This window comes from Agrilus planipennis, unplaced genomic scaffold (assembly GCF_000699045.2).
Source record: "Agrilus planipennis isolate EAB-ADULT unplaced genomic scaffold, Apla_2.0 scaffold28, whole genome shotgun sequence".
Lineage (NCBI taxonomy): Eukaryota > Metazoa > Arthropoda > Insecta > Coleoptera > Buprestidae > Agrilus > Agrilus planipennis.
This window is the reverse complement of record NW_020438897.1, coordinates 1,179,809-1,195,397: the sequence shown is the minus strand read 5'-3', so window position 1 is coordinate 1,195,397 and position 15,589 is coordinate 1,179,809. Positions and strand designations below refer to the sequence as shown.

At 36.9% G+C, this 15,589-nt stretch overlaps 1 protein-coding gene across 6 annotated transcripts in view; it reads left to right on the top strand.

The window, feature by feature from the left end:
- Nucleotides 1-15,155, top strand: part of LOC108744567 (GATA-binding factor C-like) — a 131,817-nt gene extending 116,662 nt beyond the window's left edge. For all 6 annotated transcript variants that reach the window (XM_018480413.2, XM_018480415.2, XM_018480416.2 and 3 more), the window contains 2 exons: nucleotides 13,825-14,205; nucleotides 15,007-15,155. In XM_018480413.2, coding sequence (XP_018335915.1) covers nucleotides 13,825-14,205; nucleotides 15,007-15,033 — 408 coding nt within the window. In that variant the 3' untranslated portion in view covers nucleotides 15,034-15,155. The remainder of the gene's footprint in view (nucleotides 1-13,824; nucleotides 14,206-15,006) is intronic.
- Nucleotides 15,156-15,589: the final 434 nt, after the last annotated feature.

The following is a 15,589-nucleotide window of genomic DNA, read 5'->3' as shown; positions in this document are numbered from 1 at the left end:
CTTTTTGTAATCTTATTTTTCTCAAGCAGTTTTACCTATAGACGTTTTTAAACGAAATTATAAAAGAAGTCTAATATTTTTAACATATTTCCTAACTAATAAGTTGAAAAAGCCAACTATGCAGATATTGGGGGGGGGGGCAACCACCGGCATCCCCCCCTTTGGCTAGGTCTCTGATTTTTGCAAGAACATTAGCTTAAGCATCAAGAGTCCTTGTCGATAAGTGGTCCCTCTGTTGGAAGGTTCTAATAATTGCCTTTGAGTATAAGCCGAAGGGGCGAAGCAGTGCTCGCCGACAATACCGTCCACTTGAAGGAAAATGGATTATTATTACAAGGAGGCGGGTGCTGTGTAACTTAGTACCTACTACAATGTATTATATGCTTTATAAGTATAGGTACTAGGCAAGAAATAAACAGGCAAACAAGAAAGCAACTGATGCTGAGAAACTACAAGTTTCGAAAACACTTGGGGACCCGCGCGTTCCATTGTGCGCATAAAGTATCAGTTGGAGACAATTTGATACATTGTAGCGGCATATACACGGTCGCTCGGGCCGGATAGACTAATGACAGGGCAGTTATTGTCAACAATATCGGGGAAGTTTGCGAGATTTAGCGGACAGATTGTACGTATAGTTGCACAGGCTCTGCATTTACAAAACGTGCATGTCGACGACTAGTTGGAGGATAAAGAAAGTGCACGAACCTCTTCGTAAACTTATCGAGAAGAGTGAACCAGGTTAAAAACTCTCATCTGTCGAAAGAACACCGGGCTACCGCTGTGATTTAGCGGCCACGTGAAACTAAATACAAGTTCAAGAGAGTAACAAGGGTACCTAGGTAACTTTTTTTGTTGACCATGTGATATGTCACAATTATTTGTGGTTGTTCGATCAGTGGCAGCTCGCGTGGAGGCACCGTGCTGTAGAACGCAGCACCACTTATTTCTGTTTGATATTATCGATAACTTTTAATACTTATAACGAGTCGTTTTTTCTTTAATCACCTTATATAATCTTCAAACTTTTAACAATTAATGTTAATAGCCTTCTCTCACTTTAATATGAAAAAGCTAGAATGATCTCTGTATGGAACTGTGCACTTCACATGGAGGAAGAGCACCTTCGATTCCGTCATTTCCGCTGTGCCTACCCTAACGTACAGGCAGTGGAAGATAGCTTTTTTTAATCCGTGTACTATCATCATAAAATCGTCAGTCCTAAGACTGGTTGGACGCGCACCTCTACTCTTTCCTATCTTCAGTTAATCTTCGCATTTCCCTATATAAGACTAGAACAACACACATCCTTAACTATTTGCGAACAGTAATCTAATCTAGGGCAACCTCCCTCCTAACTCCCGTTTCCGCTTCTAATATGTCTCTGACTAGACCTTCATGCCTGAGAAGGTGTCCTACCAACTTATCTCGCCTATTTCTTATTGACTTCCATAGAGTCCTCTGATCTCCTATTCTTTCTAATACCTCTTCATTTCTAACCTTCTCTATCCACGGTATCCTCATCCGTATGTGTCGGATTTTATTTCCTTTTACATAAGCAGTATCCCCATCAATTTTAACTACGAACCGTCACTGTACCACCTCGACTATTACAATCCCATAGGTGAATTCAGTTGTGAATCACAACTGAAATAGTATCTCATTTTGTGTAGAGAATATTACATTACTTTCTTAGTTTATATTTTATAGATACATATATCTAAAGATTTAAATTTCCAACAATAGACATACAGAATATAGAATTTGCGCTACACGCAGTTTTCTTCACAATTTCTCGCATCATTTTCTCGTAGGTACGTTTATGCATTTCAACTTTTTTGATTTAAATTTTCAGGATTCCGTGCTTTTCGTAATAAGTATGTAAAATTGATATAAGTAAATGGATTTAGTATATCTTAATTTGACTTTATTTATACTTTCGTCTCCAAAAAACGAACATTTACAACAGCTACTAACAGAAATTTAATTCCAACAAATAGTAAATTTCCATTTTGTCCCAGCGGTCTCATTTCCATTAACTTTACGAGTGTTTACTCGGAATTTAAACAAAAAATGAGTTCGCTCCGAAGATATTACCAAGTCCCATGACACGTCCATAGTCGATAATGTGCTGGTTAAAACGTGTGTGAACTGCACATCGCCAGTTAACGTTTGTTAGGTTCCGGTCTTAAAAACCGCGAACTTATAAAAAAAAAGTTCCGATGAAGTCTTTAGCGCAGGCACATCGGAAAAAGTTCATTGATATTCCGTTGACCGATCGGTTGTAAAGAGCGTTAACTTATGGTGCTTTGCGGTACAATATGACTAAACGTACTGACGCGATCTTGGTTTTAATGAACAATAGCTGCAACTTTCGACGCATTTTATTAGCAACGCTTAATATAATTTATATGCGGTAATTCCGGCAGGTTTCGTTTTAATGCATTTCGTCTCCCTCGAAAATAATAATTAGATACTGGTTATACAGTATAACTTGATAAGTTGAATAAAATTATATGGGAAACATTAAGAAGCGTGGATTTTAGTGCTTTTGACATAAAAAGTTTAAATTATAGAAGTTTGAAACTCCTAATACATTTTATTTAATGAAATTTAATTTTTGTTTGTTTATCTTATTTATTATTATTAGACATATGTATTCAAATTTAACAATTATTTTAATCCTAGTAGACTATTGTAGGTGTCTAAAACGCTACTGTAAATAATAAATGTAGGTAGAGGTAGTTTAGAATCTCGTTACTTATAGCCTTGGGTTGCCACGTCATGGTCTACACAAATAATATATCTAGCTGCATAAAAAGTACTTAGAACTTAAGCACGTTATCAGGAGGATANTGTAAATAATAAATGTAGGTAGAGGTAGTTTAGAATCTCGTTACTTATAGCCTTGGGTTGCCACGTCATGGTTTACATGGTTAGGTCATTTTGAAGTGTACAACATGAATACAATAAAATTCACCCCTAGCGCATTTTACGGCTTAGGACATTTTATATCTTCATAACAGAACTAATAATTATTTGATTAGCTCCGATTGCTTTTATACATGTTTTTAGTTTACTTTTTTCTCTAATTTTATAAATGTAGTATTTATATAGGATCTTTCTGAGATTTTTAGAAACACCTTGTATACATAAATGGATTACTCGATTTATTGAAAAGTTGTAAGTGTAAAAATTTTACCATTCCTATTTATCCCTGAATCAATTGGCAGGTTCTGCCGAAATCAGGTAGTATGCATATACGTATTTGACAGATCCCTATTAGAAACAGGAAAATTACTCTAAAACTTCATTTTATGGTTATTTCATTCTTATGTCTATAAACAACTTTTAAGCGAAAGTATGCCGTGTTAGGTTTATTAGAATTTTTCCGTTTATTTTACATAATCGTAAGTCTAAAAATAAATAGCGAGGCGTTAAAGTAATCTTCACGGCGTCCTTATTATTAAATGAAAGAGACGCGCAGCTTAAGTAGCATAATCGTCCACAATTATCCACCTTCGCAGTGTACAACACCAGACGGTGCAAATTGGACAATGGTGCAGATTACAGTTACGAACGCCGAAGGAAATAAGCGCCGGAACGGTCTGCGAAAAACGGAAAGATATAACGTACGAAACGACAACTTAGCGTGTGTCTGGTGTAGCTGCTAAATCACAAAAATTCGCCAGACTGTCTGACGAAGTAATATTAATCAGATTAGGACATTGAAAAAGTACCATCACAGTACAATTGAAAAGTAAACACAAGTTGGAAAACAAATAAAAGTGAACGTAAACATTTGAAATATCTGCTAGAATAATTTACGGATTTCGATTTTAATTAAGTAGGAACGTAAAAAATGGACTGTAATTACTGTTGATGGTAATTAGCCTTATATGAATATCAAATGAGATCTTCCCTGAATTGTACATCAAATATACAGGTACATAAGTACTTAAGACGTAAGTAAACGCCATTTGTGGAAATTGGCTACATTATTGGGACTCAATATTGTTCAACAAATGATCCTTCTAATAGGGAAATCGACTTGTGAAACTATAAGTATTTAAGTATGGTATTCACCTCTTCCCTTTATTTTAAAGAATGTTGAATTCAGAGTCACAGTTAAGGAACAAAATATACATTATTCAACGTTATATCTATGTGAGCATCTTGGTCTTTTGGGGTTTCGCACCTCAAAAGAAAAAAAGGACCCTTATAGTATCACTTTGTTATGTGTATGCCTGTCTGTCAAGGCTCCTTTTCTCTGGAAGGTGTGGAGGTATCAAGTTAAAGTTAATGTCAAACACTCAGATCTGTCATCCTTTGGAGCTGTAAAAAAAACAAACTTCTAAGTCAAAACAATCAATAGATACAGCCGATTATGTCGCATACTTTGACATTCACAGGGGAATTAAAACCTATAAGCAATGTCTTATAGCCTAAATGAAGGTAAAAATCCGAAGACCGTTTTGGGGACTGATTTTGGGGGAAACATAAAACATACTCGGGAGAAGCGGGGAAAATCTTCTAGACTTGATTACCGATAACTAAACAAAAAGAAGGAAAATTTAAAAAAATGCCAAAACATGCGACAAATCATTCCAACATCCTTAATAACCGGGGTATCCAGACATCCTTTTTCTCTGCCGCTTTGATTGATATACTTCACAGTCGCAGGTGTTTTCCATGTCCTTTCTTTCTTTCCTTCTCTGATATGCTTTCAGGAAGTAAACGATAGAAACTCACTAATTTTTCCTTTTCCTTTTTCCAATTACGTCTGCTGTTATATTTACTTGTTTCTATTCTACTTTTGCTCTTCCAATTTCGTATTGCTCGCATGATACGCCATTCGCATACACACACACATATACGGTCAGTGACTGCAGCATTGCAATCGCGAGACGTGATGTCGGTGTCTTGTGTAGTCACCGCCACCGTGACGTATGCGCTCCGCGAATGTTTTGTCCTTCGTTTTCACCGACGCGATCTATTGTAATGTGCCATTCGAGAAAAAATCCTGCGGCCTACACCAAAGAATGCTTCGATAGGCGTGAGGAATACAAAGGTGCATAGTTTCGACCAATGAGGAGGCCCCGTCTTCACGGGATTGCTCATATGTATACGTAAAGATCACTATTATCGATTAGGTATTGATTATTTTTGAACATAAGTTTGTGTCAGAAGGGCTGAAAATTTGAGACGATCCGAGTGCAAGTCAGACTCGCGCACCTAGGGTTCTACGTACCTAATTTAGTACCTATCAGTTGTTGAGAAATTTTTAATCCCGAAGTCATAAATACGCGTGTAGCATGGACGGACAAATTGAGAAACACAGAACACTGTTTTTGTCGTATGTGATACAATTCGTAGCGAACTGTAATAAGACGTAGTCTGCGGCGAATTTCCTTTGACACGGGTTTCATTCCATTTTGGTAGAAGATCATTTTGGTCGTTTATTTATACATATAAGAAAGAGTAGTAGCCAAGCAGTGTTTCAGCTGCTAGAAACTAGAAGCTGGTGCGCGGTGCGGTCAGCTCGCTATCTTCTACGTCGCATCTGACCCGGTTGGTTCGCTTATTACAGTGCAGCGCTATTCCCGTAACAAATTGTTATTGTTGTTAGGTAACGACGTTGTTTAAAGTGGGCGTGGGGATCGGCATGATATACTGGCGGCGACTTGCCCACAGCGCTCCACATACGCCGCGTCGCGAGAACATGTCATTATGATCGAGAGCCTCACAGTCACAACGTTCTGCCTGAATTAATTCCCTTTTATTGTTCCACTTCTCCGTCAGCGGTTTATAAGAACATAACAAAAATACCACGAGCTGCCGCAATGCCTTCGCCGCGCCGCATCGAATACACTCTGAGTCCTTTGCCTCCGTCTTTTGCTGTGGAACAATGCCAGGCATGGGATTGGCGCTGGATGTTTCGCCGAAAGTCCGATGATTGATGATGTACCGATCCGTACGGACCTTCATCGCCGCTCGTTCCTATCGAATACAATTTCAAATACGATTGAGTTGCTGACACCATTCAACTTGTACTCTTGCGACATTATTTTACTAATGAGAGGTCTTAATGCTAAAATTCAGCACTCATTTACTGAACAGGCGAATGTGAAAACCTAATTGATTAAATAATAAATATGTAATAATCAAAATTTACAAATACCTAACTAATAATACGAGTTGCAGACTGAAAAAATTCGAAAGATTTCGTTTATAACAGTGGTTGTGTATATGGTACTGAAGTGGTCATGTACGGCCGACAAGCGTGTAGTACTACCCACACAAACGGCTCCATTCAATCTGTTTAATTTACTTACAAATAAGACCTCGCAAAATGAAATATTTGCCGTCAAGGCTGCCGACTACCACTGCGAGTTATACGGGCAGACGGGTACATAGCAGAAGTACTGTGCGACCAAAGGACCGTTTCGCATCCGAGTTGACCGTTCTCTCCGCGTCGGTTCCTAGAGTGACGGCTGGGCTCTCGGCGTTCCCTCGACGCGACGCGACGGTAGTTGTAGTCCTTTAAAAAGGCGCAAAGTCTCTTCAACAGAAGCCTGCTCTCATCAACGGCCACTAATCTCGCTTGATCTTGCTCTGGCGGACTTTATCTATGATGGCAATCTTGCTTAATTTAGAGTTACATGTGTGCCTTACTCGTGCTCGTTGCTCTTGCTCACACTCAAATGAAGCATTAACTGGATAAATAAATCGTGTTTATTAACAACTACATACAACTTTTCTCTATAGATCTTTTAAATAGTAACAAAAAGTAAAGAACGTTAATGCATATCTAGAGAGTCGTTCGAGGAGTATCATGTTAGTAAGGGGATGATAAGGATTTTACTTGTTGTGCTCATAAGGGAAGAAAGTAAAATGTTGTTTTTCATTTCAACAATATCTTTATATCTAATATATATATATATATAAATAAATAACTCATGGTCAATGATAAAGTGTTCTTTTTTCCGAATGGGGCTATTCCACGAAAGCTGGACGGAATTTCTTTCGACGAACTTAACTTGAGGGTGATCAGCCGCTGACAGTGCTGTTTATATACAGAAGGGCGGACCGGCTATTTCCGAGACTACTTAGAAAACGCTAGTTCCGGGTCATTGCGTTAAAGAGATTGCATTTCTTATCAAGGTTTATCTCACTTTGTGAAAACGTTTGCGAAATCGACGAACTGTTAAACTTCAGTTGCAGGACATGAATATCCTTATGCATGTCACGTTTATTGTATGTTTCAGCTATCTGAGCTTAAAGCAACTGCGTGTGTACTTAAATGGAATTATAAAAATTACTTAATTACCGTAATAATTTTTAAACATCTTCAATTCAACGATTAGACTGGCTGAAACTCTAAATTCTAGCTGGAACACTACAAAAATCAACAAATCTTTCCTCAACATAACCTGCTCTGTTTACATAATGCACAATAAATAATAAATGAAACAACAATTTTTCGTAAGGGTTTGCGAATATACAGGACCAAAAGTAAGATCAAATGAACAAGACCAAGACTAAAACTAAGACCGAAAGTACAATACGCTAAATACGCAAAACTAAACGAAAAATTGTTACTCCCGGTGGATTTATGAGCTATACTTTGTTGTCATTTCTTCCCCAAAAGCAATTGCATAAGGTAAAAAGAAAACCTTGATTTTTACTTTATGAGGTTTATTTTACTTTATGAGTTAAACTAGAGAAAGCTTTAAATAAAATGGAAGCGGTACTGACAGATAAGTACTGCATGAAAATAAATAAAAGTAAAGCTAAAATACTGGAATGCAAGGGAAGAAAAACTAGGGAAAGAGAGAATATAAAGATAGGAGACGAAAAATTAGAAGAAGTGGCTGATTTTAGATACCTAGCAAGTCAGATAAGTCAGGACGGAAGGAGTAGTAGGGATATAAAGCAGAGGATAGCGCAGGGTCGTGTCGCCTTTAATAAAAAAAAGTCACTTCTATGCTCGCGAACGGTTAATTTAGAAATTCGAAAAAGGTTGTTAAATGTATATGTTTGGAGCACGGCATTGTACGGGTGCGAAACATGGACAGTGAGCGCGGCGGAAAAGAAAAAGTTAAAAGTGTTACAGGCGAATGATGAGGATAACGTGGTTAGAAAAGTTTAGAAATGAAGAGGTATTAGAAAGAATAGGAGAACAGAGGACTCTATGAAAGTCAATAAAAAATAGGCGAGATAGGTTGGTAGGACACCTTCTCAGGCATGAAGGTCTAGTCAGAGACATATTAGGGTCAGAAACAGGAGTTAGGAGGGGTAGAGGTAGACCTAGGTTAGATTACTGTTCGCAAATAGTTAAGGATGTGGGCTGTTCTAGTTTTAGGGAAATGCGAAGTTTAGCTCAGGATAGGAAAGAGTGGAGGTGCGTGTCCAACCAGTCTTAGGACTGACGAGCTTATGATGATGATGATCCTACCTATCAACAAAACATTAATATCACATTAAATAAGCAAGATCAAGACTCAACACACAAAACTAAGACTCAACACGTAAGACCAAGGCCGAGACTATATCGGCAAAAACAAGACCAAAACTAAGACTAGAAGTATTTGAGAAAGACTACGGCCAAGATCGAATAAGCAAGACCAAGACCAAATCCAAGACCAATACGAAGGCTGGGACTCGCTTTTCTCATCACTACTAGGAGGAGAGCTGTTCCTACCCCCCCTTTCCTTTACCCACCCCGCCTCGTACCCGCCGCAGATTACAAGTCAAACCACTGTATAAATATATTCAACACTGAACCTTTTGCATTGTCTCAAAAAAAAAAAATCTAAACATTCCCTTGTTTACAAACAAGAAAATAAATAAATAAGGACGGTTCTCTCATTAGTCGCATTAAAACGTGTTTGACGTATTTTTCTTTTGTTCAAGTGTAATATCAGGTTTTATCAGGCGGTAGGTATTTCGAGTCGATTTTTCGTTTTTTCGTACGGGTAGGGCTCGCGAACGCTGCTTCTAATTAGATGGCTATCTGTGGAAACAGAAATCCTCCAAGTTGGAGCAGGTAAATTGTATGTAAATTTGAATGGGATAATTTCTTTACAGGTACATCATTCACGAACCAGTAGGTACCATTAGCCAAGTTTAATGATAGAGCTATAAAACGGGCGAAGAAGCGTACCTTCTGTTTTCGTGAAATACTCGCTATCAACATTACCATAACGTTCAGTTATACAGAACGACTGTTAATGAGCTTAGTATGCGCGAATAAATACCAAGCTACATACTAAAACAAGCGACGGTTATGTGGTCACGAATTCAACTGTTTAGGGAATATGTTTTACGCGTGTATCTTACGTCCATTATGTACCTAGTGGCAACTGCATGCAGAACATTATCTAAACGCTGTATGTAGTAGAAGTACCAATGTGTTGTTTCTTTAAAGTAAATTGGAAAGAAGTGAAAGTGGCTATTGCCTAAACTGACAGTAATTCTGCTTTAGATCGTAACTTAACATTTGGTAGGGCACTGGCTCGATTCCGGGTCCTCCTGTTTTACTATGGAAAATTTATTAAAATACTGGAGTAGTAATATTCCACAGGTAATCATTCGTTTCTCTTCAGTATTCATTCCGTCCGTCTCATATTCGAAGTCATTTCCACTGGTCTGTGGTCTCAATATGTTGTTCTTTCAGGCTTCTTTTCAATCATAGGTCACGAGATCCTACCTTCAGCGATCAATCTTCATCAATCGTCAATTATAAAATGTTCTTTAAAGATTATAATTGTTCAAAAGAATCAACACCAAATTTGATTTGAATGACTAAATTGAGGAATATCGTCATAGTTGCAAGTATTAATCATAACTAATTTTGCAAGATTGTTGGTACTTAATGTTAATTAGTTTTCCTTATAATATCTAATTATGCCAATATAAAGCCATCTACTAAAATCCGCTGTTAACTAAAGCATTTCGTATGTTAGACAACTGAACGGTACGAGTAACATACGAAATTAACTTTCTTTAAATATTCTTTTACCTCTCCACATGGATATGTTTGTTAAAATAGTGTCTTTTAATATAGAATAAAAAGTCTTAAAAAAGATATAACTGAGACCATCAATAGCAGCAATGCATAGAATGTCATACAAAGTCACAACTAAAACTAAATGTACAAGAGGAGTACCTTCGAGGTGTTGGAATTTATCTAAAATTTGGCATTATATTCCTTTAAACAACCGATTTTAATATTTTTCAACATCATTATCAGGTCTTCAGCGCGAAGACAAGTTGTTGGACACGCACCTCCACTTCTTCTTATTTTGAAAACTGAAGTAAACCTACATCTTTAACAATTTGCGAACAGTAATCTAGTCTGTAGGTCTACCCACTTGACAGAGGTTTCTGCTTTTAATATGTCTCTAGCTAGCTCTTCATGTTTGCGAAGTGTCCTACCAACCTATCTCGCCTATTTCTTATCGATTTTTATAAAGCCCTCCTGCCTCTGATTTCTCGCCATCTCATCATCATCATCATAAGGTCGTCAATCCTAAGACAGATTGGACAAGCACCTCCACTCTTTCCTATCCTGAGCTAATCTTCGCATTTCCCTAAAACTAAAACAACCCACATCCTTAACTAATTGCCAACAGTAATTTAATCTAGGTATACCTATAACCCTCCTAATTGCCTCCACCATCTCATAATAAAAAATTATTTAACGTTCCTACCAAACCATCAAACTCATCCAGGTAGCGTCGAAAGTAAAACTTCACGTTTTTGAGTTGCTTATAGTAAATCCTTTACAACCGACCTAAATTTCTAGAACGATGTTGGTATGTCAGTGCTACTTATTAAGAAGTACAGAAGAAACGTATAAAAACGTGCAAAAGTCTTCAGTAGGAACTGTATTTCTCTCTATTAGGTCATTATACCGCCTACTACTACTTGTACGTATAATGGATCTAATTTATGTATCTAAAGAACCAGCTGAAGAAAATTTATCAAGAGACATGCATAACCTATTAGGCAAGAGCATGTTGTTGGTGGATTAGTGTTGTCAAGAGAGATGTAGTGTCCGGAACGTTTCTCATTCCCGATCGATTATATGAAAACACTCGAAGGTTATGTTTTCGTCTAACTCGTGATCTCACGTACTTCGTAGGTGACATTCTAATCTAGTTCACGAGTGACATAAATCCATAAAAATTCCTGTCCGTAAAACGCCAAACTTTCAAAGATTACGTTCAATCTCTCCTCCTCAGTACATATCTACAATGTCGTATTTGTGGTACAGAGTCACTAATACCATGATATCCTAAACAGCTAGCTCGGAAATATAATGTCATGATATCTCTTTCTTTTAATATAATGCTTTCAAAATTACAATAATTGATACTGTAAAGTCTGATTTCAATAGACTGAAACTAAACCAACTCCTATAAGAATTCTTTTTCAACTTATTACCGAATTGAAATGAAATGTTTAATCTTTCTTTGAGTTGGTCTTTCGCAAAAGAAAACTAATGTTATAATAATTTACTAATTATTGAAAACTATTATCACGAATAATTTTAAACTGAAATCGCAATTGGGATCCGTCAAATGGGCGTACACCATCTGGTGGCAAAATTTATAACTCGAATGAGGGAAAAATTTACATAGGAACTGTGCACGCAAATTGTAAAATTGTTTATTAAAATAATAAAACACGTTAAAAAAGTAAAAAATTTTTTAATGATGGAGTCGTTTAATGCACATGATTATATTTCATCAAGTATTTACCATCAGCCATAACCTTAATATTTAAAACTAGAATCATACTAAAATTATAAAGTGAGAAATTATTTATTCCTGTGTAATTAATTTAACACAATTCTAATGATACGATATAAGTATTTTGAGATTAAGAACCTACCTGCTGCAATACAACAAAGTTGCAATAATGTGTTTGCAACGTTCTCTTAAATCGGCTTTGCACGTGCAAGTCATTGATATGATATTGCTTAAATCACCCAAAATCACCTCACCAATTATGTAACGTGAATCACTTTTTAAATCCGAAGTTTATAAAAAGTAGGCAGTAAACTTGACGGAATTTGAAGGCTAGCTTCAGGATTTGTTATTTCCGAATTTTATAATGGGATTGCCATTAAAAACACGCTCACCTTCAACGAAATTTCCTTTCCGAGGTTTTGTGTCAGCCCAATCACATATTGTGTCAATACTTATCATTTTATCGTAATTTAAAAACTTGGAAATTGCACGGTACACTATAGGAACTACGATAAATTTTCCCTAATCGGTGCCATGTTTTTAGGCTCCTCCCATTTGACGGATTCCAATAGGTTTGTATAATTTTACTCAATAAAAGAGATTTACAATTATAGTAATCGCAAAACGATAAACACTTGGAGCTTTCGCCATAATAATATGTGTTACATTTGGAGTAAATTTTGTGAATGTTCGATCATAAGACGAGCTTAATGAGGTCTGGGGAGTTGAGATCGTCTCTCATCGACCGTAAACGAAAACTCGGTATTATGTTGGTCAGCGATCGGCCGACTTTGATTTATACTAATTGGAAATGGTTCTAGTTAAGTCCGTTGGCCTAAGGCCCGAAACACTACGTAACGTACAACGTCCCTTAATTGCTTAATTCTCTGCTTACTACTGACGATCGTTCCGTCTCTCTCGCACCGCCGTCATCGTTCATCAGTATTGAAAAAAAAGGGAGAAAGAAGCTGCGTGTGCGCTCTACATAAATTCCGAATTCAGTTACAGTAGCGCAGTCTGTAAATTTATTAGATCCTTTTATTATCTGTCAGGACGTGTAATTATTTTTTTACGGTCATTTTTAACCGCCGCGCCAAGGTAACTCGCGCTTTTTAAACGCCGATTTATTGCTGAAGTTCGCGAGACTGCTGCTATTAAAGTGAGAAGTCGTTTAATTGAATGGGATTGAGCTGGTGCTGCTGATGATACTTTTGCTGCCTGCTGCCTGTGGTAAAGTTGCGCTGGTCTGGGAAATGTAGGTACAAACGATCCTTGCACGTGATGTTTCGGTAGCGCAGCTTTTATGACAGATACAAAGATCGTTGCGCTTATCTCCCCAGGAGTTCTACTGACACGGTGTACGTTTTAATGTCGATTATATAGCTACTGAATTGCAATTGACACTACCAACGAATAAACGCGGCATTTGTTTAGTACAAAAGAAACGGACAATATTAGTATCACATTATTCCACGTCATTTTTAACATCTCAGAGGAAAACCAAAGTTGAGTACAAAGGTGTCACATTGTATTCCTGTCTTCGTCTTTTTTTTTAATATTTCATCATTGAAATGAGAAATATCGCTGCACATTTCTAAAAAGTGTGAGAGAAAGAGAGATTACTTTTAATCTTACTTATGGGTTACTTTTTAAACTTTACTAACCTATTTAAATACTTACACTTACACTGTAACTACTTACCTACATTTGTAAATGTGTTTACTTCAAATAATATATACAGATGTAAAGTAATCTCGTAGGTCATCTGTAAAGCGAATTGTTTGCTAATGTTAGGAATTCCTGACTATAGTAGCACTTCAGTAGATTTAAGATGTTGATAAAATTTAGCCTTTAACAGTGTAAATCCTCTTTCTGACGGTTGGTAATGATTATATGATTATTTATTCTTTCATTCGCTTCATTTGTGTTTATTCTGTTTATCAAATTTGTTTCTTTAGGAAGAACTAGTTATTATTGGTTTTCTCAGCAAGAAACTATTCCACATTGCATATAGAAAAACATGACGATTCAGTTGTTTCTGACGATCTCCTTTCCTTCTTTTCAGGTAAATAGGCCATTAACGATGAAAAAAGAAGGAATTCAAACGAGAAATCGAAAACTTTCGTCGAAAAGTAAGAAAAAGAAAGGTGGCGGATCCTGTTTATCGTTAGGAGGAATGATGAGTGATATGATGAAACCTCTTGATAGCGGTAAGGGAGCGTTTGGTGGTGGAGGATTTGGAGGTGGAATGGGCGGAGGTCATCCGCATTTGAACCCTGCTCTCCATCCCCATCATGCCATGAGCCATTGGTACCAACACAGTGGTCACCATCAAGGCTTTGTTTCGGGACCGCCACCTCCAGCACCACCACCCAGCGCTGCTTCATACCATCATCATATGAGCTCTTTAAGTGCGGCCGGTCTTGGATTAGCGTCAAATGGAATGGTAAGTGAATTATTTTAACTCAATAGTTACGAAATGGTAACGGTCACAGGGCAAGTGACGCTGTATAATAAGGGTCACCGGGCACGCGGCTACTAATAAATTTGTGAAAACTTATACTTAATTTGAATAAAGCATATTTCGTGGATGATGTAATTGTTATTGCTTGTTTACTATCTCATTCACAAAAGGCTCAAATGATTGTCTATCGGTACTTCAGACTATCACATTACTTTTTTAGCTCATCCGAGCAGCAGTTTAAACATTAACCATATTAAAAGCACCTGCCTGCTTTTTTGGTATTTAATTAAAATTCGTAGATATTCAAATATACCGCATGCGAAAGAGTGGACCCTGGTACAAGGAATTTCAAAGTGTGCTCTATGGACTACGTGTACGTGTGTGAGCTTGTGAGTGTCATCGCACAGCTTTCAACAGCCAGCTGGCGTGTGCGCGCCGCATCGCCCTTATGCTATTGAAGAGAACGGTGTATCATAATTTCATAATTTAATACCAAGATCCGCATTTTCGCATACAGTATATTTTCGTTGTCATTTCTTCAGTGAACGATATTTTTATTGCATAACTTTAACAAAAAGGTTAAAGTTTAATGAATAAACGTTATTTTTTGCGTCTCAATTGTGAATTGTCAATAATTTTAATTTAAACAACCTGAACAAGTTTAGTTATGCACGTGTGAACAAACAACAAGCATCCGATTGTAATGAAAGTTACTCTAAAAATATTCATATCAGATGTAGGGCAACATATAATAAGCCTACATATTATTCTTTTTTGTTTCAGGCGGGTTGGAGGTCGGAATATACGTGATAAGCAGGTGTCCAACAAGAGTATTTGTAGATAATTTCCTATTTAGTAAAAGTCGTCACACAAACCCTTGCAATAGGTCACCAAATTTGTACATTTGTATGTATGCCCTTTTGTATATATATATATAAGTCTCTCATCGACCGTAAANTATTATATATTATAATTTGTGACCGAATTGTATGTATGTATTGTATATTTAAGTACAAAGCGATCCTTTGTAAAATTGTCCTGTACATATAGGCGCTAACGATGTTAAGGGCTTTTTTTATTCTAAACGAGCCTGTAAATAGTACATTTCTAAAGTATAAGTGCAATCGACATGTAATAAATTATCATTTATTTATGTCTGTTTATCACAGTACTGGTTCCTTTACGGCCGGCCTGTCGTAATATTAAAAAAATGAAAAGCTTGCGTACTATTGTCATTAATATATTTTAGTATTAGTACCTTCAGGCCGGACGGACCAGATTATAGACTGCAAATCCTTTGTAAATATACGTTAGAATGTATTTTTTTCTTATTCATGAAACGATGAAAACGATCCTTAACATTATA